Raw genomic sequence first — 27956 nt, forward strand, 5'->3', positions numbered from 1 at the left:
ATAATTCTTTACAAACCAAAGCTGATTTGGTTGTGTGACTGCCCCATGACTGTCATAAGTACATCCCTCTAAAAAACAATCAGTTGCAAACAAGCAATGGCAGGTACTAAATAATATGGGAATTTGAGAATTTCATTATTGAAGGTTTTGGTACAAGGTATTCATAACATTCAGCACAGAAGTTTGTGCATTGCAAATGGAAGATCTTGTGCCTGTGCAATCCGAGACGAACATGTACAGAAAAAAAATATATTGTTGGCTCTGAATTCTCCCTTTGGTTAAGACATGCATATTACAAAGGGGACAGGGGAAGACAAACACCCAGAATTGTGTAGAAAAGAGGAGAACTTGCATGTATTTTTTTCTTGTACTAATATTCCCTGGACTTCATGCCCAGCCATCACAGCCCATTTGATTTTTCCATGATTAAGGAAGGTAAATTCTAATTTGGTTTTTTATTTTTATTCAAAACAAAAAGCTAGGAGTAGGTGGTAAAAGAAAAATATATATTTTATATATATATATTTATACGTGTGCGCAACTATGTAAAGAAAATAATTCCCATAGTTACAGAGTTTAGTTAAAGAAAGTTTAATATATATATATTTATTATAACAAAATAGGCAGTTATTGTGGGTAAAATATTCATTAAAATCTGACCCCTAAGAACACACACATTTTTCGGCTATGAATCATTCTCTCATTGCCCTAATGACCATCTCTGCAGCTGTTTTCTGAATTACTGCCAATGCAAATTTGGCATTCCTCTGAAAAATACAAGGTTTCCTAGCACCTAAACATATTTTTAGGCTCAAAAAGTGTGATGACCATTATCTATAAAGAATTTCTGTAACACACTATAAATAGTGTTTCATGAGGAAGATTAAAAACATTACATATCTTTGTCCCTAGCAATTTTATTGGCAAAAAATGAAAAAATAGATTATAAGAATATCCGTATGAAATTATGAAAATGAATATCCCTTTAGGAGTAGTAATGGGACTTAATGAAAATGCTAACTCAAAATTTAAAAGTTTCTTTCTAACTGCCTGAAAAGAAAAAAAGATACTGTGACAATAGGATTGAACTCAGAAAATAAAACCTGAAATTGATTGCCCTGACCAAACCATGCTATTAAAGTTAAGCGTGCAAAGTTACTCATAATTTACAATTTCCTTGAATACAACTTTTCTTTCAATTGTTATGAAATTTTAAAAGAATGTCTATAAAGCTTTTTTGAAAAATCTTTGAAAGTTACTTTCCCTTAAACATTAAGGAATTTTACCCAGCAATTCCCTCCCACCCCCACCCTAAACTAATAGCTGGTCAGGCCATTCCACTGTCATGTTCGAAAAATGGCAAACCAACAACACACAATAATACAAATTATTTAAACTAAGAGAGACACCAAATGTAAAGCATTATGGGAACTGCAGAATGTGATGGTTAGGGTATGAACCACGCTGGAAAGAACTAGAGGCAGGCTCCACTGGAAGGGCTTAAGAGTCGTCAGATGTAGTAGGTGATGTCAGTTAGAAAATGAAAAATAAAAATCTGTTTTCATAATTTTTCCTTTGCTGGAACCCAGATGTAAGGACCAGACTGTTCCTCTATGATCTGTTTCACTTGGTTGTAGATTTCTTCCAGAGTGTCTCCCTGGACAATAGCTGCAAAACATAATGTGGCAATCAGCAATCATCCCTCCTCGATCCGTGCAGAGGCCAGGCTGCTCCTTGCCCTCAGAGTGGCAGGAGGATTTCTGACTGCTGAAGGAACAGACACCCTTGGACACTCCTGGGTTCAGTGCTGGACTGAAGCACAGAGTGCTACTGCAGGACACACAAAGCACTTCCTTGGGGACAGGGACTTCCACTGTCCTACCAAGTATATACCTACAACTGAGGGGATTTTTAACCTTTTCCTAGCTACATGTTCCAATCTGCCTGAGTCAATTCACATCCTCCAGTATTCTTTTTGGCCCAGCTTTTATTTGTGTTTCTAACACAAAGCAAGACAGTGCAGGGCTGTGTCCTCCCAGGCTGGTGAACTCCTCAGCTCTGTCCTGAAGCTGCACAGCCAGGCAGGCTGACCTCGAGATGCCTACCCAGCTCTACCTTTGCTTTTGGCTAAAATAAGGAGGAACTCATGGAGTTTGTTGTCCAGACAAGAGATTCCAGTTTTTTAGACAAGAGGCTTCCTTACACAGTTAAAAGTGCAATCTACACTCATTCCTATCATGTTGGTTGAAAATGAAGAAGTTAGAGCTGTTCTTACCAACACTTCAGCCTGGAAGAGCAATCACTGTGAGATGACAACTTATTTTTAATTAATGTCACAATCTCAGTGTCAGTAATCCAAGAAATAAAGTTTAGCATGGAAGACAGTTTTGGAGGCAGGTCAGACTCACTCTTCTGTGCATTAATAGAGTAGTACTGCATCTGAGCTTTGCTTTCATGTAAATTAGTTCCCTTTTATTCCTACCATTCCATTCTTGTCTCTTAAAAACCTTCTCCCCATCTGCAGTTCAATGCTGTACTGCCTGTGGGAGGAGGCTGCTCCATTGTTATAGGCCAAGTATAATGTTCACAGCACAACAGTGCATGAGAAAGAATCAGAAATGTCTTTGCAAGGCAAATAGGCCATAAGCTTCAGCATCTTCTCTCCAGCTAAGTTCAACCACACCTCTTCCAAACCTCAGTAACCTCAAAGCTGAAGTAGGATGTGCTTTTCATGTACTTCAGTGTACAGTTAAAGTCTGTGGAAACAGAACCTGCTGATGAAGTTGGAAAATGGCAGAAAGTCCTAAGAGTTTTCAAAACCTAAATTAAGCTCCTAGTAAATTTTTGTTTATTTTTTATATTAAATTAGCTGATCAAAGTGAAATCAATGTAGAGATACTAAGATGTCTCTATACCTCAAAATAATCACAGATCACCTGAAAAACAAAGCTCACTATCTCAGTGGTTAGGCAAGTATTATATGTACAGCAAGCCATAAAATTTCAACTCTGGCAAGAGAGCAGTGACAAGGAGAACACACCTGTGAAGTGTTCAGTAAATTCTTGCTCCAGTTTCGTGGCTCTCTCAAATGTCTTCTTGGCTTGCTCTTCCGTTAAGCGTTTATTCATTTCCCTGAAAGTGCAAATATTATAGCTCTTTTAAACCAATGCAAAATACTTGGAGTCTTTAAGGTTTTAAACTGTTGTTTGAATATTAATACTAATAAATGGATTAAACCCCAAAGACTCCAAGCAAAGACTGTAGTGGAAATGACCTGTTCTGGCATTATGGTGCATGGAATTTAACACAATGACATTTGTTTTCAAGCCCTTTAATTTGGATAAGAAGCCCCATCCTAAAGTCCCTAAAAATTAAAGTCAGGGAATTAAATATTATTTAAAACACAAACATTACAATTGTCTGCATATAACTTGTGGTTGGCTTTTCAAATACAACAGTCTCAAACAATTTAGCCTGAGGTACTTTACTTTTACTCACATGATATTTTCCACTGTTTTGGGTTTAATAAAAATGGAGATTGGGTACAGCTGGGCAATCTGCAACCTCTTGATCGCATTACCAGAAACATCAAGAATGCAATGTTTACCCTAAAAAGTGAGAGAGAAAGGAATAAGGCACTAAGCAAACTTTAAGTCACAAGTAGCAGAGCATAATAATTTAGAAGAGAAAACATGCCTCTGAAACCAAGAAAATGAGAGTATTTGCATCAATGATACTGTGATTTCACCACTTTGGCACAAGGTCCCCCAATCTCCTCTGCTCAATCCCACATAATTTGAGATGTTCCTGACCCTTTTTCTTCATTCCTTTCTTCATCACAGCTTGCAGCCCAATCAGCAATGCAGAACTGTACAGTGGAACAGTTGGACTTCAACCACACCACCAACATTTTTTATTTTGCTTTGTTTTGGTACTAATTTGAGGATGCTTTAGGGAGGTGGCCATGTCACAGATGTGATTTAGAGAAGAGCCAGATGACTTAACTGGCATACCTGAGGGAGTGCCCACCCCTGCTGGCAGGGAAATATGCCACCATATTCAGGTGGAACTGCAGAAAAGCCCTTTCCTCTCCCAGGTACCAGCCAGTAAAAATACCCCATCGGAGCTGGTGAAAGGAATTTATTTGTGTTTATTTATTATCCACCTCTTGAGAAACAAATATAACTTGACCATTCCTTGGGCAGCTGGATGACAGTGTGATAAGGCTGCTTTCCTCCCGCTCTCTATTCTCCCACTCAAAAGAATTTTCCAGCTTCATCTCAAAGGCTCCTCCTGTTCTCAGTTCCTTTCATCTAAGATATGCTCATTTCCACCTTACACATTTTTATTTCTTTCCTTTCTGAGTAGCATAGGATTAATTTTGCAGACTGTCATTTTAGAAAGCTACAGGGGAAGAGGAACAGAAAACCACTCCTGGGTGACTACATTAAAGAAAAACTTTTTCTTTATCAGAACACCAATGTGCATTGCAGAAATCTGTGAGCCAGGATACAAACCCACAAGTACCATGTAACCAAAGGTTACTCCTATCATACAACACCATTCCCGAACTCCTGGGAGATCATTCCTGGAAAAATGTCTGAAATTACTGACATGCTTCTGGTTCCTGGTAGAAGAAATAACTGGGATCATTTACATTTGGTGTCTTTCCCAACAAAATCAGAATTTTACTTCAGGAATTTTTAAAGGGAAGTATTTTTTCCACATGAACAATATGTATGTCTGTTTGCTTTCAGCTGATGGTAGCTGTTTCCCAGATCCAGTCCATGGGTCTGGATGCCAACTGGTAACATTTAAAAAAGGTGTCTGTATGTCCTAGCAGAGTATTTTACATGTGCTGATCTGTCCACATCTTTAAATATGGCACATGCTCCAAGTACCGAGAATTAAGAGCATTATTTGAAAAAGAAAAAAGGACCAAGTAAAAAACTATTTGCTGTGTTTGGCCCAACAATTTAAGCCAGGAGCCAAAGGGTGGAGGGCTAGAGAGCCAGCACAGTACCCGTGCTGGACCTTATGGGGTATAACCATGACCGTTTATTCCAATGAATACGCATTAACTGTAGCCTCGAGACACAGATTTGCAAGCTGCTGATAATTCCAAAGGAAAGAAGATATGAAAAGGCTTTTCAAGTGAAGATGTGAAAGACAAGGAAAATAAACACAAGTACATCGTGCTACAAACATGTTTTCATCCAGGGAAGCTACTTTGCTCTTTGCACCGTGCATGTAGAATAATATTTTATATATTTTAGTTCCTTAGTTGCACTGTATCTGATTGAGAAGCACTGCACAGCAGCCAGTGCCTTCTATAGCTGAACAAAAAGAAACATCAGAAAGCATCTTTATCTGTGTCCATTGTGGGTAAGGAAATTAGAGAGACAGGGATCAGCTGGAAGCATGGGCAAGTGAACACAACTGAAGGCTATTTTAGGAATACTGTTTCTGGTTCTTTTGGGGTAATAGCAGTCACTTCTGCTCTGTCTTCTCCTAAACTGATTGCAGATAACTTGGAAATGATCTTTTGTATCCCAGCAATAAAACCTACTGAAAAGACTCATCTTTTCAGCAAGATGGAAAAGAATACAAGGATGGGAACAACTTCAGATCAACCAGTCTGCAGCCCTGTCATGATTTTGAAGTACAGTTCTGAAGGATAGGCCATTGTTTCCCAGAAAATAATGTCAGCTGCAACTAAGAAATTGCTGCATCTACCCAAAGTCCCATGGTGCCTATGCAAGAGATTTGACTGCATGGAGACATCTGCTAATACTTTGTCCTTCATGTCCATTTATGAAAGATTCATAGCAATTTTGTACCTTACTAATCTCCACAGATGGACAAAAGAAGAGAGTCAATTTCAGGTCCAGGATGGATCTGAAGGATTGTATTTGTGCTACCAAGTAAAGCAAATGCCAACAGATTTATAATGTCTAAGCTATTCAATAATTTCATAATTTAACCACAAATGATTGTTTCACAGCTTTGTTCAGCCTCCAATACAAAATACTGTTCATTTACTTGAACAATTCTGTAATTAATATTATTTTCTTTCCTTTTATCACTCTATCCCATGGGGCCAGGTTCCATTCCATATGGTGACAGAGAGGAGAAGAAAACATCATTTGCCCCACAGAATCTCACTGTGTTTGCCCTGGTTTTGCTTCCAGTAAATTCAGTTGCCAGAAATAGCAATACTCACCTATTTGGTCAAAATGGACTACAGAGTCAGCAGCAGAAAAACTCTCATCAACTCAACATGGAACATTTGCAAAAAAAATTTTCACCACATGATTTTCTTTAAGACAAGCACCTTATTCTCAGGAATACATTTCCCTTTTCCAACTTTTTTTTCAGACAAATCAAGTCAACTTCAGCAAGACTTTAGAAATAATTAGAATTTGCAATAAATAGTTAATTCAAATCACTTTGAGATAGAAACTGTAAGGTAATACTCAAAATATATGGGTAGTTATAGAAAAAATACTTATAAAATTGAATTCTTTACATTTACTCTCTTTGTTAGCTAAAACCATGAGGAGCACAAAGAATAACATTTTTGTAAGTTTTCTTTTGTGCAGGTCTATGTCAAGAGGATCCTCATATTAATTAACTGCACCAGCATTACTCTTCATTAGTTAATGATCTGTGTATGTAAGCTAGGCTAATTAGCCTTTAATTGTAGTTATTTCTTCTGCATTCTCTTTAAATGAGAGGGTTTACAACATTATGGTTGCTTTTTTTCCACAATTTAATCATGACGCTTTCATTATTCCAAAGCTTCATTATTTCCCTAAATGCATCTGTGACAATACACTTTGTTTCTAGCCTCATACAAATTCCTTTAAAAGTCAGAATGTTCCTAATGGCTTCTTGCCATTCTTCTCTTTCTCCCTGTCAGCACAGGCATATAATCAGCTCAGCAAATGAAAGCAAGTGGCACCGATTTACCTTTTCTGCTACTTCTCGCACTGATTGGACGCTTGTTCCATAAAGGTGATTATTGTACTGGCCAGCTTCAATGAATTTGTGATCCTGAATATCCTTCTCCATTTGCTCTCGAGAAGTGACAAAATGGTAATCACGTCCATCCACCTCATAATCTCGTTTTGGTCTAGTAGTATCTTTAAATATAAACCAGTAGTTTTTAAAGCAAAACAAAAAAACAGTGACTTTTTTTTTTACAATATCCAAAAAGCCTCCCATTTATATTGCAAAATTGTCACAAAGAGATTGATATTAAGATAGTTTAAACAATATATTAACTTTTTTTTAAAATCCAACAAACAGAGGATGTCTAAAGAAAATTAAAGAAAAATATAATCTAAAATTGCTTTAGTATTTGCTGAGACTTACGTGGAACACATGACCCAAATTTGTCTGGAAATTCTGAGATCAGGTCATCATTTATTCTGTCTTTCATGGGTCCCAAAACAATCACAGGTCGAGTGTAACTGACTAATAAACATAAAGGAATAATGTCAGTTGTATTTTATATGACTGTTAAATTTTAAGAGTTCATCCAAATAAGATCTCTCACACAGCAATGATTTTCATACTTAGAAGAATAGGTACTTCTAAAGAGAATAGAAACACACTGAAGAACATCAATCAGTCAATACCACAGTCATAATAAGATGTTAGACTTTCACTCTCAAATCTTCATTCTCAGTGATTGAAAATGAGCCTCAGATTATGAAGCCTTTGAGAAAAACAAAGCCTTCTCACAAACTAACATCCTAAATTCTAATGGAAAAATGAAAGAGGGGAGGTTTGAAAATCTTTTCAATTCAAAGAGGCACCTAAGCAGCAGCACAGTTCATAAAATTCTGTGTCTGTGTTGGGAGAAGCTTCTTTTCTCCTAAGGCCACAATTAAGCACTCACATACAAAATGACTCAAATATAAATAGTTTCTGTAACTATTAACACCCTTACAAAATTAAGTGTAGTACCTTTTGAAAGTAGTTTAATTATTTATAATAAAGGGATTTTGGTTGAAAATTAAGTTTAAGCAGATTATGTCTAATCACACTGTAAGAACCTTTAAGACAATAATGCCTAAGTATGTTGCCACGTCCAATTTCAGCAGTATAAATTTTAATTTTAGGTTCAATCTTTCTGCACAAATAAGTACCAATTAATTAAAGTCTGCCCTATTAAATATATTTTAATTTGACTCAGAGCTATTTCTTTTCTACTCTATTACTATATTTGTAAGAGGAATGTCTTGAATCTAGTATCTATTAAATTATTAATTAAATAACAAACATCTCTGCTGTTTCTCCCTTTGTGAGCCTCTCTGGTGAGAGGAAACCATTCAACTGGAAATCAGTAAAAAGCAATTTTTTAAATGCAAGCGTGAGAAAATATTTTCTCCTAGTGATTTCCATTTCATTAAATTTTACTTTTTTCTCGAAAAAATCCATTGGCAATTATTAACTAAATTAGCCATATAAGAAAACCATTCAGAAATGGGAGACTGATTAAAGACATTTCAATTGAAGTTGGTAAGTAGACAAATGATCTATTCACATGCTTTTTGCTGTGCCAGAAACAATGAGAATGCTAAAGCAATATGAAACAGAAGAAAACTATAATTTATGAGGTTCTCACTGACAAAACTGTTAAGCATACTGTACTTTCCTTCCATAATATAAACCACACAAGAATTATTGAAGTAGCACACCTTTGGATTCTGCACTAAATAATTCAGAGATTTTATTTAATAATTTATGCCTTTATGATTTATTCATTTGAATAACAGTAAGTTTCAACTTTAAAAGGGTGAAGAAGTTTATCCTGGTGCTTAATACATAAGGGCATGCAAAGCATTCTAACAATTAAGACTATTTCATACTGAGTGAGAGCTACAAACCTTCTTGTTGATTGACTGGTTCATATGACAACACATATTCCTCCTGGCCACCTAAAATATAAAGGCAAAGACACATCAATGTATTTTTTTCCTAAAGGAACATAGGGAGTCATTCCATGGACTATGATGATACAGACACTGCCCAGCAATATGCATTACAATGATGCTGACGAGGGACACCTTTCAAGAGCCATGAATTCTAGACCTCACAAAGCTAAGCCAAACACTGAGCTTTAAAGCATAAGACACAGAGAGTAGAAAGAAGTTCCTGGTGTAGCTGGCATGTCAAGCTGGCATCGAGCACAAGAGAATTGTCAAGCATTGCTGAGGTGCAGCTCCCCACGAGTCCTGGATGCAAGGCATGCATGCTGTCATTCACTGCTAGAGCAATGCCTCCTGCACTGGGAACGCTCTCCACACTCTGCAGCCAGCATTTACAAGAACATTTTTCCATATTTATACATGGCTGGCAACCATGTATGTCAAGGTGAACAGATCTTCCGTTAACTTTATCGTGAATTGACATTTCCATAAACATCTTCAGCCACTGTAATTCTACCAAGAAAGCTATCAATGTATATACTAAACAACTACTGTTTTATAAATTAATTTTTAAAGACAAAGTTGAATGCAAATAATGCTTTGGATTGTTCTCAGCTCCAGGAAGCACATTAGCAGTGAATGAAACTAAAATAACAGAATCTTGAATTTTGACAGCTGTAGGGTTTTTAAATGTTAGTGAAAGCATTTGAAATATACCTCAGTTGCCATCTCTCTAAAAGATTGCTTCTAGTCTAACATTATATCTCTGAGTAAAATTTCTTTTAAAATAACTAAAAATTAACTGTGACAGCAGAGAATTTATAATTCTGAAGACACAAGCTCGAATTACATGACATTGCTTTGAACTGAAGAAAATACAGTTCTCCAATATTTCACTTGTCTAATTTTGGAACATTCTTTGATGTTCATAAGCCATACTTAAAACAGGCAAAGGAGCATACAAGGCTACACCACAGTTTATGTAGAAACAGAAGGCAGATGAATGCTTTTATAAATGCATATAGAGCTTCTATATATCTATTCTCTATTTCAAAGCAAATGCAAAAAGATATTTAAAATGTAAATATTACCATTTCATTAACAGAAATATTTCTCTTATTTTGCAATAAATTTGCACTCAAACAGCAATACATGAAGGAAGACTTTAATTTTGAATTGTTGCAAATGAGGAATACCTTAAGACAGACACAAAACCATGCAACCTGTACATTTTAATATATCAAAAAGTTACTCATGCAAATGGATTTTAGAAGGACAGTATATACTTTCAGAACCCTTTTTAGGCTAGGGAGAGGAACAGGGAATCACCAACTATCAACTCATCTATGAAAGATCCAGCTCACACAGAATTAGATACTTCTTTGGAGAAGTCACATTGCTATAAGGTCAAAGAAGAGTTATGCAAACTACTAAAGAGATAAGAACAAGGAAAAAGCATCCCCTGATTGAGGGCAAAAAGTATATAATGTCACTGCTTTTCAATTCTTTGGAAAAATTAGTATTAATAGAATGAACCTTTTGAACAACCGTACTCATCTGTAATCAAGATAACTTTCATATTAGACAGCAGTAAGAAGAGATTAAAAGAATATTTTAATAAAAAGTGCTCAGAATTACACATTGAGATAAACAAATCCATGACATCCATAATAAAATCATGGCTTCTCAAGTAACAATATAGTAAAAAACTAACTAGTAGTACCAATAACCAGCTTTAAATGTAAATAAGGCTAGCTCTCAGAAAAACCATGGAAGTGAGGGAAGAGAGGGAAGCAGCAAATTTATGAAGAAACAGATATGGTTAGATAGTTTTGATGGTGTGTCATTAAAAACTATAAAAATTTCTGTTTATCAAAGACAACTTCCATATGTGCTCAATTCTGTGTTATTCTCAGGGAACACAGATGCCTCCCTCAATTAGTTTCTTTTCAATTACAGTCTGCAACAACAACAGCATTTTGCATACATGTATACACATTCTCTCCTTCAGTGTCATCATCTGGAAGAAAATATGTGGCTCATTACCTCTGAAAAGATCGACAGCCAAACAAATATATCTGTTAATGAACCACCTTCCTCATTATCCTGACATAAATTAGGTATTTCTGCAGTGCCCATTACACAGCAGGCAGCCAGGAGCTGAGCACTGAACCATTGCATGACTTTCACGGCTCCTTCTTTTCATGTTTGTCTTCATGTTTCCTATTGTCCTGCTCTGCTCTACCATGGCTTCCAGCTCTAGCCTGCAGCCTTGCTGGGAGCTGTTCCCTGGAAGCGAATAGTGGGATTCCAGTCCTGGCAAAGTGGGATTCCAATCCCATGTCAAGCACAGCAGAGCAGCACCATGCAGCCTGTTACCCACCATGAGCATGGAGTGCCACTGCAGCTGGGGAATAGCAACCACTACTGGAGCTGATGCTAGCAGTAAAAGCAAACTGAGTGTGCTATTTAGAGACACTATGTCTCCAGGAAGAGAGAACTAGCATGCTGATTTATCAAAACTGACTCCAGCACTGAATGTGTGTCGTATGCTTTGAAGACAGTTCATACTAAGCACCCACACTTGACAAAATAAATGAGCTGAAAGCAAGGGTAAATACATGTTTGCTTATCTGTACTTTCGTTGAAGTATATACATATTAAATCTGAGTATCAGTTGTGAAAAACTTTAGATACTTATGGCATTATTTAATGGATTACACAGTTTGGCTACACTTCCAGTATTAAGGCTCAGCTACATAAAATTATATTTGTCAGCATTAAATTTACCTTTAAATTTAAGATGTTTAGCTAGCTTGTGTAATTTTAAAAAAAAATAGTAGATTCAAATTAAGCTGAACTAAGAAAATCACAGACAACAATAAAAAATGTCCAGAAAGGAAGTTTGCAGTGATTCTAGGGAGTTTTTTAAAAACAAAGACATGGAACAATTTGCAGTACTCCACCAAATACACAAATACAGATTTCACCTGAAGCTGACTGGGAAGTTCTATTTAACATGTAAATACCCAGAAAAGACAGACAAACAAAACCAAAGAAAGAGCTGCAAAACAAGGGCTCGAATAAACAAAGAACTTAAAACACTTACGGTAACTACTTTCACTATCGCTGGCATTAGAGGTTACATGCTCTGAAATTGCAACACAGTGGGAAAAAATAAGGAACATACACCAATGGCATGAGTCAAACAGAAAGAAAATTGACAAAAAATAATCCAGATGAAAGACAATACTCATATCAAAGTGCTGAAATCAATACATACTGCATATAAAAGTTTAAACGTACTTCTCATAGCTCTCAGGATCAAGCTTAATTTCATATGAAAGGAATTGATGTTAATAAAAAGAAAAACATTAAATAGCACATAAAATAAGATTACAAAAAGTACACTAATTCATAATTCACATGCAACCCTGAAATTTTTAAGTTTTCACTTCAGGATGAATTATGTTGTGTAAAAACCTTGGGATTATGCATTTCAACTTTTATGCAAGCAATTTATTGATTACATTTAGTCTCTTGTAGAGAAAAAGCTGGATTAAATTAGAGGAAATATAGTGCAGCATGTAATACAACTTGTATTAGGTATGATAAGGCAGTTTTTAAAAGTCTGTGCTGAAAAACAGACAGGAAACATGTTCTGTTTATAGAACAGAATCATCTAGAGATATTTCTGGACCATATTACATAGTTCAAACTAGGTATGATCATAAGTCCATAAAGGCTGCTTATGATTTTATGTTCTAAACCATAGGGCCATAAATGCTAAAGTTTTCTGGTCTAGACCAGGAATTCCTTTGAAAGTAGCCATTTCAGAATTGAGAAATGAATGTTACAGCTACTAGAATTCCAACTTCATGATTGAGGACAGGTACAGAAGTGCACTGGCCCTTACAAGTAATTTCACAAACACTGTACCTTACAGTCATGCCTTGGGAAGAAATGCTATCCCTAATGACCCTTAGCCACATCCCTTTAGAGACTCCTTTTCCTATTGCATAAATGCCTAACAGCGGATGTATTTAATATCTGTGATAAAAGCAAGGTCTTGGCTTTTTTTATTTGTCATTTTAATACATTTAGTGGTGGGGTATATACACACAAACATTTCTGCTAAGAGTAGGCAGCAACTTTTGAATCTGACTTGATTCAAATAGAAATACAAGAAGTGCTTCAAGTCACCCCTATTAGCCCTTCACCTGATCTAAAAGCATCATAAGTGTTCAAAACAGAAAAACTCTCCTGGCACTTGTTAAGGAAAAGTTGTGTTTGCTTTAAGTAGCTGTAAACATCAGAACCCTAGAGAGAGGAGTGAAAACTGTTACTAGTTAAAGTAGCACGGCAATGGTGGCACTATTACTGGAAAGAGCCATAAGGTTATTTTTAAATAAATAAAAATACGAGGACAAGATATAAGTAACATTAAAAAATAATCACCAAATTAAAAACACAGTACTGTTAAGGACAAACAAAAAAGCACTGGTAAGCTTCTGAAGACAAAAAAAATCTAATGTGACAGTCACATAAACTTTACATGTTCCTGAAAGCAAAAACTCCAAAAGATTACAAACTAGGAAAAGCTTATGAACCAGTTTTAGTTAACCTCCTTATGCCAGTGGAGCACCAATCTCAAAGAGATCTGTCCAAAAAAAAAGTGGTAATTTTTCAGATGGAGGTTAAAATAACTTGGGAGTATTTTGATCACTTACTCAGGCCTTTTGATCCCATGTCGTCAGGGACCTCCTGCAGAGTAGTCCCCAGAGGGCAAGCAATAAAAAGACAATCACAAAGAAAATAATTGTCAGTAATATATAAAATTGGCGCTACGACAGGAGACAGTTCCTAGAGCATCACAGGGAAAAATGAGTCTATAGAATTTGACTTGACTGGCACATGAAGTGCAATCAGTAATGCAAATGGCAGAGAACACAGTTTATTTTGAACCTGCTCTGAATTAGCAAATTTATGCAACTCCGTTTTGAGAATACACTTTTTTTAACTGCTGGCAAGAGCAATGAAAATCAGAGTAACCTCTCTTCATTAGGAAAATCCAATTAGAATGAATGACTTTGATAAACCAGTCTAAAGGGACTGATTTGAGAAGCTGGTAAGCTCCATTATACTTTCATGAATACTGTGCTTTCTCCTCCAAGTCACAAACAGGGAAGCATCACTGACAGCACTGGAAGGCAGTTATCTCCTCCAGCTAGCCAACAGTACTGCCCAGTTTATTCCAAACTGGGATACTCTTGTGTTAAGTTTGATTTTCACAGCAAACAAAGGCTTGCCCTGGTTTTGTAGCCTGGTTTGCCAGTGGCACCAGGAGCTCCTCAGCCTGTTGCAGCTCATGAAACTGTCTCCATGGTAACACCCTAGTGCAGTCTAGCAGGCCCTTCTACTGTGCTTTGCTCTCCATGGAATGCCACATACTTACGGTCAATATCACTGGTTTCCTGCTCACTCTGGTCCTTGTTCTTGTAGAAGGGAAATTTTCGGGAAAAGAGGTTCTTTTTACGCTTGTCATTGAATGACTGCTGAAGAAGAGAAGGAGGGGCAAAACAAAGGATGTCTAATGTCTGTGTGAACAAAGGCCCAGAGCAGCAGCTTTGCGGAAGCTGACTCCTACAACCACATTATGCAGTGCACATCTCAGCTTAACACTCATCTGCTCAGCTCACTAGAAACAGAGACTGGGATCATGGCTTTGCTCAGATCCTCCATGTTTCACATGCTTAGTAGTGAGAAAACTGGTTCATGCTGTAGAGCCTGACCTGTATTTCACAAATGTAGGCGTGCTATGAGTGTTAAAAGAAGTGGAAAACTAGGCTGCTGTAAGGTGGCCAAACCATAATGACTCAAAGTCAATTAAATCACTTATATTATCTCATTTAGGGCTTACAGTATTAAAAAAAAAAAAAAAAAAAAACAACAACCAAAAAACCAAGCTGAAGCTTTTGCTAACAAGTGATATTATAACAAAACATCAAAAGTATTGGGCAGTGTTACCATCCAACTAAAAAAAGTCCAAAACTTGTATCAGTGTTTTACTATTGCAATTCATTGCAAATTCACTGAAAGGATTTACTCTGTTCTATGTAATTTTGCATCCTAATACAAAGATTAACTTGAAAAGACACAAGCTAATTTCTTTGGTTTATTGAGGCAATTATGTTTTTCAAGAGTGTACTTATAATTACCACATGAAAAACCCTGTATATATCAAGGATCATGTTCAGCAACTTGTGACATTAACTGCTTGTGTTGCTGAAGAATTTCTGCATCTCAGTTGCTACAAACATTTCTAGAGTTACTTACATAGACATTTACATCCATATGAATATAAACTATTTTTGTGCTGCTTGTCCAAGTGATGGAGAGCATCAATGCATTTTCATTCCTATATATGTATGTCTATATGTAATTAGCACAGATTTTACTAATATCTGTCATATCTTCTGCTGAAGACATCATGTGACTACAGCACCTTTAATTTGATGCTCCAAGTCAATACAAAAACCTTAAAGTATAAATAAATCAGTAATGTTTTAATTGTAATTAACTAGAGCTAATACAGCTAACTTAAAATCAGCAGAAATTATTTTCCATCTTTAGGCATGAGTGACTCATCTGACCAGTTTTGCAAAGACATAAAATTTGCCATATTTTTTGTCATTTGGTTAGCAGAAAAAAACTACAGTAGAAAGGATGGTAAAATAGGAAAACACCCAACTTGGTCTTGAGACCCTGTGCCATAGGGGACTATTTATTTCTAAGCTAAGCAGAGCCTATGTGCAGCAGGAAGTAAGAAAAGCGCCACAGAAACATCTTTTAAAAGGTATGGTAAAAAAGTCATGCATTCTAGACTCTATTAACAAGTGTTTCTAGAATTTGTAGCATGTTAGCTTTCAAGTAATTATTTGTCTTTCTTCAGCCAATGTGAGTTCACATTCCTCTGTTATATGCAATGGAGTTGCAAAAAGGCATATTATCCTTTCTACCAGCATTAAGTATGGAATGAATGACAGTAACAAGTAGGGATCAAACAGGACAAAGCTTTTTCAAATGATGGGCCACATTTTTTGGTACAATTGAAAGAGAATGTCTGTATTTGCGCTCCTTTCCTACAGTGCAACACAAAAGCTGCATCCTGCTACAGGACTGACAATCCTTCTGGCCAGACGTGCTTGGCAATAGCAGATACTTAAACTTCCAGTGATATTTCCATTACCAATGTTTTTAAAATCTTACTTAAAATTACAAGGTGTTAAAGAGGCACATGGTACCATGGGAGCACAATCAGTGACATTGAGCTCTGGAAATAACAATACTGTGCTAAGGAGGAAATCCATAAAACCTTTAATTGCCTTGCATCTGGGTTCGACTAAAACTGTTGTTCCACTGTAAAAACTGGTAGATTATCAATCTGACACATGGACAAAAGATGAAGTTTCAAGCCAATAATAAGCCTGCAGGCAAATTTTTATCTTATGGTCCTCTTGACCTTCTCTAACAGAAGTCAAGTTCAGTGCAAATAATTTCTCACAACCAGGAAGGGTAATGTAATCTAGAGAATAAGGACAACAAAGAAATATGTCCAAAGGAGATTCTTGCTGAGTATACTGAAAAATACTGTAATGCAAATTCAAAAAATAAAAACTCATATCTGTAATAGTTTCATTTGGGCAAGTCTGTCTGTTTGGTAAAAGAAGACAAATGTGAAAAAGCTACAATGGTTCAGTTTAGCTGAGGTGGTGAGAATGGGGAATCTGTACAGTTAAAATAAAAGGACTAGCTGATTTACTGTGCTTCATAAAACATAATCAAGTTCTTCATTATAGTTTTGAAAATATTTCATAACAATTATTTTAACTTTCTGTACAGTAAGTCTTCCTGAGCTAATATGAAACTTTATATACTGCATGTATAATGGTCAGAGTCAGTTCCATTGCCAAAACAAAAGAGAAAATAAAAGTAATACTATACGGATTTTACATAAAAGATTAGCCAAAAGATTACTTTTAAAAGATATCATGATTAGAAAAAGGTAGAAGGATTTGCTTATTAGTTGAAAATGCATAGTAATTGCATTAAATTTTTCATAAGCCCACTGGCAATCATTGACAGTCATTACAAGCAAGAATATATTAAATCAGAAGCAGCACAGAAATAAGATAAATGTGTATATGAAAGGAACAAACAAGAATAGAATGTAATCATTTTTGCTCCAGATTTTTTAGGTTTCCTTACAATGAAAGGAACAAGGATTTTAATGTTAGCCATCGCTAGGATTCCACAAGGTCTTAATGTAGAAATTTTCAAAAACTGTATAAAATTGGTATTTCATCTTGTTAATGGAAAATTAGCACACACAGACACAGGAAGGCACATGGTCCATGAGGATATGTATAGTGCAGTCAGCTTACTGGGAAAATACAGAAGGAATACTTCAAGGAGAAACTCTGATGTTAAAACATTTACAGCTGAAGCAAGAGACTGTGAACAGTGTGTTTGCAAAATGAAATGTTACTACAGAAAAGGAACTGCAGTTCTACATCAATGGCAAGCGTAGTTGCTTTTCCACTCAGTATTCCATGCATTTCTTTGGTGCTCTGTCAGTACACAGGGACTGTGCACCAACTCTGCTTTTGTCACAAAGCTACTTCAAACACATCAGTAATTAACTGTTTGCAGTTAATTGGTAGACACCCTCTAAAACCATGCAAATATCTTTCAAAGAACATGGTAACATTTGAAGAATTCCTTAGTGTACTGAAAAGAATCTGAAGTATATAAGCGTCTCTTTATATGACTTCTAGAAAGCAAACTCAAATTACCATGTCACTTGATAATATTTTATTCCAATACCAAGCTACAAAAGCAGCAAAACAGAAGAATACTGCCAATAATCCAGTAAATCTCCAGGGCAGTACCATAATTGTGAATCAGGAAGTAGTTAGAGATATTGATTTTCTTTTAAGTAAACACTTATAGGGGAAAAACTGACATTTCATTAATAACAGAAACGTTCGCCATGTAGCAGAGGGACGTATATATGAATTTTAGAGTTTTTATACTCTGCAGTCGTATACTATCAGGATATAATACTGAGGCTTTAATATTTGATGTGCTTTCTGAAGTTACGAAAACATTGTAACTGAAATAAATTACTAAAATGCACTTGAGCATTACAATAATGACTAATCAATGCTACAGCATTAGTGCAATTAAAAATATAATCACTATTTAAGAAATAGCTTTCTCAGGAGCTTAAAGCACACTTCAGCTTTTTTGAAATGGCAATATATTATTAATTTAATTTTAGATGTATTAATTCTTACATCTAAAATGTACAGGCCTAAGTCTTGAATTTACTAGTCACATAGTACTGGTAGAAATGGTAAGGTTGTAGAATTGTTTCTCAAATTTCAGAACAGCCGAAACATTGCAAAAAAGCCTCACCCTCAAAACAATAAAAAATTTTGGCTGCTGTGCCATTATGAAATGGCTATAATTTTGGCTACAAACATTCCTCTTACTATCTAAGTAGCCTCACTTCTTTCTCACTACTCATTCCCATCACATGTACTGTGACAAAAATCACATCTGGTGCAGAGCTGTTAGAAATGGCACCATTCAATACTTTGGTCAGGATATAGAGCTCATTACAGTACATTACAGTATTAGGAAGCATATATATTTCTATGCTAATCCTTTAAATAATTTGCAGTGTTTTGGCAATTAAAGTCTGCTTTGGTGCTCACAATTATTTAATTTCTATTTGACAGAATTTACTCTTTTCACTCAAATCTGAAAGTGATTCTCCACACACAAAATCGCAGAAAAATGTTACCATTCACAATACCAGGTGTAATTAACACTAAATTAACTCACCCCTTTATCTCCTCTTGTTTTGGAATTGAATTTCACTGTCTTCAAACGGGCTCGTTCTTTTTTCTCAACTCTACCACAAAAACACACACAAAAATGTCAGAAATCAGCAAAACTGCAGAACTTCAAGTTAGCACTTGTTATAGCAGAAGCGTATTGGTGTACCTTTTGTACTATTTTATTGCTTATGACACATTCAGAAAATGGAAGCCTGCTAATGGAAAACTGTTATTTCTCAAGTGATGCTCTGTGGAATTATTTGGAAGTATACTATTTAGAATTATGAGGAAGTATTTTGTGGCTATGCATGTTCAATAAATCCAGAGAGTGCAAAGAAGAAACACAATATAGTAAGTGAACAGCCTCAATTATCAATCAATAGCAGATACTAAGATTCAGAGCACCTAAACTCTTATTTGAGTCTCCAGTATGCCAACAAAAACCTCGTCTCCATTGGCTACCAAAGAATGTTTTTCCAGTTTTCCATGTTCTGGGTAGAAAGAATTCATGACAGTGTCATGACTTGAATAAAATTCATTCACACTTTGCACCTTTTCATACACAAATGGTTAATCATCTGATATTAAACCCACAGCTTACAGTGAGAACAGAGGTGGATGTGGACCACCTTTATTAACTTCAGCACACAACTCCTAGAGCTAAATGGGGTTTTAATGAACTTTTCATTGAGTAAATGAGAATTCTACTACAGATTACTTAAAAACAAAAGAATCAAACGAGTGGCTGATGTGGTACAGAATTAGCATGGAAGAGAAAAGCATATACAATATATGTATTAATCAGATCAGGTGTTTAATAGCAGACATCTCCAAGTCAATGAAGTGAGCCATACCTCCGTTTGCTTGGGATAACTCCAATTTCATCACTTTCTCCATCTGGAGTTACCTGCCGTGCTTGCCACCATTCATCATCAGAAGCATTAATGACGTGGAGAATATCGCCAAATTTGAAGTTCAGTCCTTGACTTGGGAGGCCACTGTCTTTAGTCTTGTCATAATCAAAAAGAGCTCTACATTCAAAAGAAAGAATTAAACATAGAAAAAAAGCAAGAAAAACCAGGACAGTATGAATAGCACAAAATACGAAGCAAGCTGCCTGTGCTATTCATAAATGATTGCATCATTCTGACAGGTACTTACAAGAAGGCTGAACACACTCTCTCATACACACACAGAATGTGTAGTACAGTACCCCCACACACTTCTAAGCTTTAATGAATGTGAAAAAACTTGATCCAGAGCAAACTTCTAGTGCTTTACAAAAGCTCTACAGGAGACACCTACTGCAATTCAATAAGTACTTTGCACAGAGCAAGTTACATGTCAGCCTAGGATAAAAAATGATAAGCAAGTATTTAAAGCATAGAGCACGGTCAAAATTCTGTAAAGTACACTTCCATATCAAGTTATAAATTTAAACTATTTAGTAATTTAGTACAGTTTAGTACTGTCGTTAAAATAAAGGTCAGTATCATCAGTATACTGCTCACAGAAAAAATAACTTAGAAATATGATCTGCTCACCACTTTGTACCATAGTACCCAAAGGCAGAGAACCTTAAGCACATTCTTTCAGGAATTTCCTGACCATTTTGAGAGAATGTCACTCTTTTTCCTAAGGTAAGCCTGTTTTCAAATAAAAGGCACTCAAAATACCTGAGCAGCAGCTGCATGACTACAGTTTTATTAACATTCCCTCTGGCAGCAGCACTGGTTTATGCAACTGAATCCTGTTCCCCTTTTTGCTTAAGAAAGCACAATTGTCTGGAAAGGCACATGGTCCCCCATGATATGGAACTGATCTAGTTTACAAGTCATATCTTTTCTGCCTTTTGGATGATTTTCTACCTGGACAAGTTCCCTGAGGAAATGAAGATATCTGCAGTCTGTTTCTCCCTGGCACAGCTGAGGGTTTAAAGAGGACATGGAAATGAGCAAACAGCAAGAGATACCGCTCAGGTTCTGCCTTCTAAAGGACTTCTTTCACATTTGAAAATAGTTCATGAACCTCACCTATGTGAAATAAATGCTTGCATGAAACAGTTCAAAAAATCCTCAACATTATTTAATCTGCCAGCTCACGTGCTGTCAGTGCTGCACTTTCTTGACAATACCTGAATTCAACTTTACTCGACACCAAGCCAAAGTAGTACCAAGAGCTCACACTGTGATGATTTTAAAGGGTGTCATTTTCCTTGTCCAAATTCAGCTTGTTTCTTCATTCTGAACACTGGTCTTACATACCTTTTTCTGCTAGATTTTTAATATCACAGAAAGTCAAAACCTGTTTGCTCCAAAATGTTCTTCAGCTCTGTGAATTTTGCTTCCTCAAGCACTGAGTGATCTGTATGTGTTCATAACCAATAACAAGGTGTTTACAGGGAAAAAACTCAAAATATTCTGTCATACCAATTCATTTCAGCATCTATTGCAAAACCAGAGCTGCTTAAGACAATATACCTTTCTTAGGCTATAAAATATTAAAAAAAAAAAATCCTAAAGGATTAAAGGTTTTAATGAAGATTTTTAGAATGTCTAAAAAAAAGACAAATTTTTAAATGGCTTCAAAATATTGAAGAGCCTTATACTTAAATAGAGATTAAGAACCTTATACTTGAATCTGCAGTACCTTTAGTTTACGTTTATAAGCAAATTCAGACCTTCAAATTTGAAATACCTTGGAGGTTGAAATACCACCTTCCTTAGCAGTGCAACCTTCATAATACGATATTTTGGGTTAATTCCACAGCATACTTGAGATAGACATCCTGATTATTTTTTTAAAAATCAGAATTTTTTTTTCTTTTTTTACATAGCCAAAATATTGCAGGTAAGAAAATGATACAGATGGGAAGTAGCTATTCCTCCATATTTATTCTGCACATTTGTTCAAGAAACACTCTGGACAAATGTAATTTCATATCTCAAAATAAACTGCACATAATCCAGTATGTACTTTCAATGCAGATTCAAGTTGTATACATTTTCACTGAATTAATTACATGCATCGTGACATTTATTTCCTGAGATTTCTTGTTAGCATTCAAGCAATGATTTTCACCAGCTCCACTTTTTACTTCTATTTTTGAGTTTGCATATAAATTTATAAAAGCTGTGAGCTTGGCCTAACAGCATTAACATATATGTTGACTGCATGAGAAAAGATGCTCAGGAGTGAAATGGAAGCAGAAATGGATAAAGCCATTATCGCCAGCATGTGCATTTCCCACAAGATAAATGGTTACACAGAGCAGGTTTTGCACAATTAAAGGCAGTTTCATCAAACACATTTTCTCTGGTAAAGTCACTTCAAGAAAAATAATTTTATTGGGCAAAAAAGTCAGAGCTGATGAAAATAGTTGTATAAAAAGATCATTTACGGTGTCACATAATAGTGACAAAACTATGCAGCTAACATTTATAGGAATACCACGAACTGCTAATGATCCTATAAATGACCTCAAAAGCAAAGAGCATTAACAAGAATGTCTTTTGATTCCAAGTGACTAACATGGCTTTTCCTCTATGCCTGGCACATCATCAACCAAGAAGGCACTTCACAGCCCAGATGATGCATTTATCTACAAGCTGGAATATAAAAAATACGGTTCTATTAACTTCCTGCATGGGGACTTTCATTACAGATTAAAAATGCCATGTATACATTTACTTATTGTAAGTTATAAACACAAATTAACTTAAAAATAAATTTAGTAATCCTCATCAACTATTGTTTTGAATGCAGATCCATGATATTTACTGTAAAGTTCTATTTAAGTTTAAATGGGAAGTCTTAAAAATATTTTCTAGAGAAAGCACCAAGTCCTCTCTTTTATTGCACTTTGCATTACTCAGGAGCCCAAGAGCACTGAAAAGGTAACTCAGATCCTTCATCCACAAGTCTAGAGAAATTGAAATTAGGTTGCATATTTCATGAGTGTTTATGCTTCAAAGCCAAAAATGTAATGGCTGTGTAACAAAGCCATATTTTCCAGAGTATCTTTTTACCTGCCACACTCATTAATTTCAGTGTCATAGGCTGTTGACCAAATTCCACCAAAGCATTTCTTCAACAAACAAAGCAACCAGGAATTCCTTCAGCAAAAGCAGCTCTATGTTCCATTTCATAAAAAATTAATTAATTTTATCACTTCACAATAAATGAAGGTCAGCTTGTAAAGGAGGTTCTCTTTTTCTGAGTTTTTGGGAAAGTTGTTTGAAACTTACTGTTTGAACTCTGAGAATACCATAAAGACGGCAGCAGACAAGTACACTTAGCCTGCTGCTAATAGCAGATCTTATTTTTCCAAAGGACTTAGGTAAAATTTCTTAGTCGTTGTAAAACTGTTACGTTTCTTCAACTTGGAGACAAAATCATTTTTTGCTGTGATTCAAGCACAAATCAGTGCCATTGTTTGAATTTGGAATGTATTGTGTTGATCAGAAAAATGCACAAAGGTAAATGTAATTTTTGATTTTGAATGCTGCACACATTGCAGACTGAGACTTGCCACAGAAGATGAGATTAAATATGGAACAGATTTACTCTCTCTCCATGTGTTATCACAGAAACTTGATACCATGAAGGCATCTCACATGTGCTTTTTGAATCTCCAGGTGAGCATATATATCGATATAGATATAGATCAGATGCAAACCCAGAAACATTATGACAGAATCTGTCACAGAACAAAGACCAGAAGAAATATAAAGCAAAATAAGAGAAGACACATCAGTACATCTGAATTAGCTGGGGACAGGGGGAGTGGTGTGGGGGGAAACAGTAGGACATGCAAATGGAGTCAGCTGCTGCTGAATTGCTCTATTTGGATTGCTCTCCAAGGGCTGTTTTCCAAATTGCTGTGCATCATTTTTTGATATAGATACAATTACAAAGAAAAATCTGCCATTTTACTCCAAATTGTATTTCTGGGCAAATACAATTGCCTTTTCCTTAATATTACATAATACCAAAAATGCTGTTTACAGGCAGACTAGTTTTAAAGATATCATGTTTACAGGGATACAATGATCTATCTGATTTTATTTCCTAATTTTATTTTGAGAAAGCAGCAGAGATGATTTTCATGGTATTTTTATTTAATAGCTTTTCTGAAATTGTGATTGAATGCCTATAAACATTTTACTGGTGGATTTACCATTCAATTCAGCATTTTGTTACATAACTGGCATCCTTTAAGGCATATCCAAAACCCAGCACTATTGAAAAAAGATATCTGAAGTTATTAAAGTTGGCTTTGAATTTAATTAAAAGTACAGTATGACTATACCAGAGTGACTTATAATAAGAAATAAAGTGGGTAAGTAACATGTTCTGTCAGTATCTAGCAATATGTGAAAATATTCATAAAAGTTACTTCAATGGGGTCAAAATTACATCAGAAACAAGACAGAACAGATGAGAACCCTTTCTGTGCATACTAAGCTGCCTCCCAGTATTTGGCAGCTTTTGGTGTGATGACACAAGCAGATCCCAAAAGCCCTAGCAGCACCCTCTGTAAAGAGATGTGGGTAGAAAAGTACTTTTGTTGAGAAATTTTTGCATTTTAGCTATTTGCACTGACTTATACCAACACTGAATATTGAGCATCAAAAAATTTCAGTGAAACCAGTTCCCACAAGGCTCCTGCCAGCAGCCTGAAAAAGGCTGCAAGTTCTGCAGCAGCTGGCAAAGTCAAAAGCTCAACAACTTCCATCAGCAGAATAAAAGCTACATAAAGAGAAACTGCCTGTCAGTGGGTCAAAATATCAGATATGTGAACATGAGCATAAGGGGTTTAGAACCTAATCAGGCTATAGCTGACCAAGCAAAATAAAAGCATTTGGAATTGTTTGGGCTTAGGTATATGATGAGAGCTAAAGCAATAGATCTTGGGATTATGGAAATGAAGATCTTGGCACAATATCCATATGTACACTTACCTACCTGTGGAAATTCAAAGATATGGATAACTGTGGTATTAAGCACTGACCCTTACTATTTAAGCCATTTATTTTTAGAGATTTAAATTTTAACCCCCAAAATATTTAAGGCAAACAGAAGAAGAAAAAAATCCAGAATCCAGCTACTGAAACAATAGGTCAAAACACAGAAACTACCTGTTAGAGTCAAGCTAAACAGAAGTCCTACGAGTATTTAGCTACATTTGTGTCAAGCATTCAGAAATAGTTAACAAAGGACTGTGACTTTCCTCAGCATCAATGCAATTACTCAGGGAACTGCTTGGTGTATGACTTGCTTCCCTTCCCACAGCTCAGCAGACAGAATACACCATGAGCAAAGCACCATCTGCTTTGGATGGGAAAAGTCAACAGCACCTGAACCTGCTTACTTTTTGGAGGTAAACTGGTGAGGTCCTACAATATTTTAAATCACATTTAACCCAAACACCAGAACTACTTGAAGGCTTACCTGCTCTATTGAAACATTCTGGCTCCTACCAAGAGGCTACTGACTCAATACAGAGATGAGCTGATTTGAAGAACTCAAAACCCAATTTATTTTTAAAAATGCAATCCTTTTACCCACATTCCATACTTGAAACATTATGCTTTATCAGTACACAGTAACTGATGTAGGAGTTGAGTGACACATGAATAAGCTGCACACTGCCATAATTTCCTTGTGAAACCACCTATTTTCTCATCTGCTTCATGCTCTTATGTTTCCACTTCGTTTCAGCCTCCTTTATGTTTAATTTGATATGAATAAATTAATGAGTTATACTCAGTTCATTTGCTTTGCATTTTCTCTCTTCGTTACCATGGAAAAATATTCCATAACAAAATTCAATCGGATAGAGAAATAAGGTTCCTCAATAAAGCCAAGAAAACAACTAAAGTAATCTGAAGGAAATAAGATGGAAATCTGTCAAACATTAAGAAAGAGAAGACTAAAAATTTGAACTCAAGTACTGAATAAGGGAGAATATGAAGACTGCTGTCACAAAACCACAAACTGAACTAAGTTTTTAAGACTTCACATACACTGACTTAAAGAAGAAATATATGTTTTTGCAGAAGGATTATCATCTCTCAAATCAAAGGACAAAAAGGAAACAATAGCACCATTCTTCAAAGTTCATATAGAGTTCTCAGGGATATTACTACTTTTTCAGCTATATTACATTAATCAGTCTAAATACAGTTTTATTTTTATTATATTTACATATAAGTATCCCTTTATTAATACTTGGTAAATAATTGTATGAAAACCAAATACCAAAAGAGTAAGTCTAGAGAAAGCAGGAAAACCCAGTAGGAATGTTATGAAAAAGATAATTACCTGACATAGAGGGATCTCTTCTGGCTGGTTCGCAAAGAGCCTGATCCTGAGCTAATGCTACTGTTCATCATCTGCTCCCGTAAATCATGGATTTTAGCTTCAAAACGACTGTATTCTGTAACAAAGACAGGCATGGCAATTAATTTCCTGCCAAATTTCAGCAATTAAACTGAAAGAAAATCTGAAATAATTTTGATTAGACAAAGAAAATATACAAGAATATTATACTTCAAAATTCTGTGATTATAATCTATAGTTCACAGTAACTATTTTTTTCAAATGAAGACAAACATTTCTACTAATAATTATCAACTTCATAGTAATAAAAAGGCAGTTACAGATTAATTTTAACCCATGACAGAAAGGAAACTTCAGAACATATATGTGAAATATATGTTTATAACCAAGAACTACATTTCTTAAATTTTAAATGTTAAGAAATAGAAATGAGAAATGTCTGTACTTCAAAATGACTGGATTTGATTGAGATAAAGAATTTAACACTACAAGGTGGGAAATATGCAAAACATCTTCTGAAATAAGACCATATTCCTCTGAAAGCTCAGGAAAGGAAAAAAAATATCCAGAATTCTGGCAGGAATTTCAATCCACTTGTAAACGGCATTAGAGATTCAAATTGCCCCCACAGAATTATGTCCAATGTTAATCCTGGAAAAACGGATTGTGTTCTTAAGCAGCACTGTGTACTAATAAAACTATGCTAAATGCATTTGATTTTAGCTACAAAGGCAGCCAGGAAAACAGTAATTGCTTCTTCAGGACAAACATCTCCTGAAGTGAGGTACTTACATGCCGTCAGCATAAAATACGAACTCAGAGCAAGTAAATTTTTCCTTCAGCTGAATAGTTTGGACTTCAGGATCAAGAGATCCACTTGTAAACCCTTCCTAGTCAAAGGAAATGTTGTGCAGCCACCACCTTCCCCAGGAGACCACGTGATGCCAGATTATAACAAGTCAACACTGGCAGAGCCAGGGCGTGTGTGCCGCGAGCAGCTGCTGGACCGGGCACTGAGCTCTCTCCTGAGCTGCACCCTCACTCCCTGTGGGCACCAGGTTATTCAGGAAGTGCATGACTGAGAAAGGACTCTAAAATAAAAAATCTTGAGAAAATGTCTAAACAAAGGCTCCTTCAACAGTCATCTAAAAACTGCGAATGTTTTATCATATTATGTTCTGCAGCCCTTTCATCCCACATACTCATACAGTGAGCACCGATAGCATCTATAATTAACCCTGTCCAGATTATGACAATATGAACAGTCTCTTCAATAACCCTAACTTTTGTCCTTTATAAGCAAAAGCCAGTAGCTTTTAAGATACCCTAGTTTTTAAAATAGCACCAAGTGTCTGTTTACAAGTGAAGTTTAGATCAAACTCTTTACCAGCACTAAACCAAACTGCTGCGGTTGTTTGACAAGAGAATCAAAACCATTATTTCCACCACTACTGATGCTATCACTAATAACAAAAGAATGTATGATGACAGGACAGTAACCAAAGAGGAATGTGAGAAAACAACATTTTTTAGAAAGCAGCATTCTTTAGGGGAAGGGCTCAGATGCAGTGAGAGAACAGCCCACTCCTGCTGTGCTACTGCTGCCCTGCAGGGCCTTGGGTAAGTCACCTCATTTTACTCATTTGTAACCAAGAAACTATAAACCTTAAAAATTTTTGTATGCCCCTGTGTGAAAGGAAAGTAAGCATGGAAAAGATCAGATAATCCCAGAGTTTTCTTGTGCTACAGTCTGTTCAATACTAAA

General features: G+C 35.8%; 1 protein-coding gene across 21 annotated transcripts in view; it reads right to left on the bottom strand.

The window, feature by feature from the left end:
• Positions 1–1306: 1306 nt before the first annotated feature.
• DLG1 (discs large MAGUK scaffold protein 1) overlaps positions 1307–27956 on the bottom strand; it is a 140083-nt gene continuing 113433 nt past the window's right edge. For 6 of the 21 annotated variants that reach the window (XM_054282808.1, XM_054282803.1, XM_054282816.1 and 3 more), the window contains 12 exons: positions 26174–26288; positions 19702–19878; positions 18852–18921; positions 14395–14491; positions 12049–12090; positions 10476–10511; positions 8898–8948; positions 7378–7479; positions 6973–7145; positions 3499–3608; positions 3041–3132; positions 1307–1668 (listed from right to left, as the gene is read on the bottom strand). In XM_054282808.1, the coding sequence (XP_054138783.1) occupies positions 1562–1668; positions 3041–3132; positions 3499–3608; positions 6973–7145; positions 7378–7479; positions 8898–8948; positions 10476–10511; positions 12049–12090; positions 14395–14491; positions 18852–18921; positions 19702–19878; positions 26174–26288 (1172 nt within the window). In that variant the 3' untranslated portion in view covers positions 1307–1561. Of the gene's footprint in view, positions 1669–3040; positions 3133–3498; positions 3609–6972; positions 7146–7377; positions 7480–8897; positions 8949–10475; positions 10512–12048; positions 12091–13669; positions 13704–14394; positions 14495–18851; positions 18922–19701; positions 19879–26173; positions 26289–27956 lie in introns of all 21 variants that reach the window. The other 15 variants (XM_054282819.1, XM_054282821.1, XM_054282824.1 and 12 more) reach the window with 8 other exon arrangements.

The sequence above is a fragment of the Melozone crissalis genome, unplaced genomic scaffold (assembly GCF_028551555.1).
Source record: "Melozone crissalis strain CALT ecotype California unplaced genomic scaffold, PUWL_Pcris_2 ptg000034l_1, whole genome shotgun sequence".
Lineage (NCBI taxonomy): Eukaryota > Metazoa > Chordata > Aves > Passeriformes > Passerellidae > Melozone > Melozone crissalis.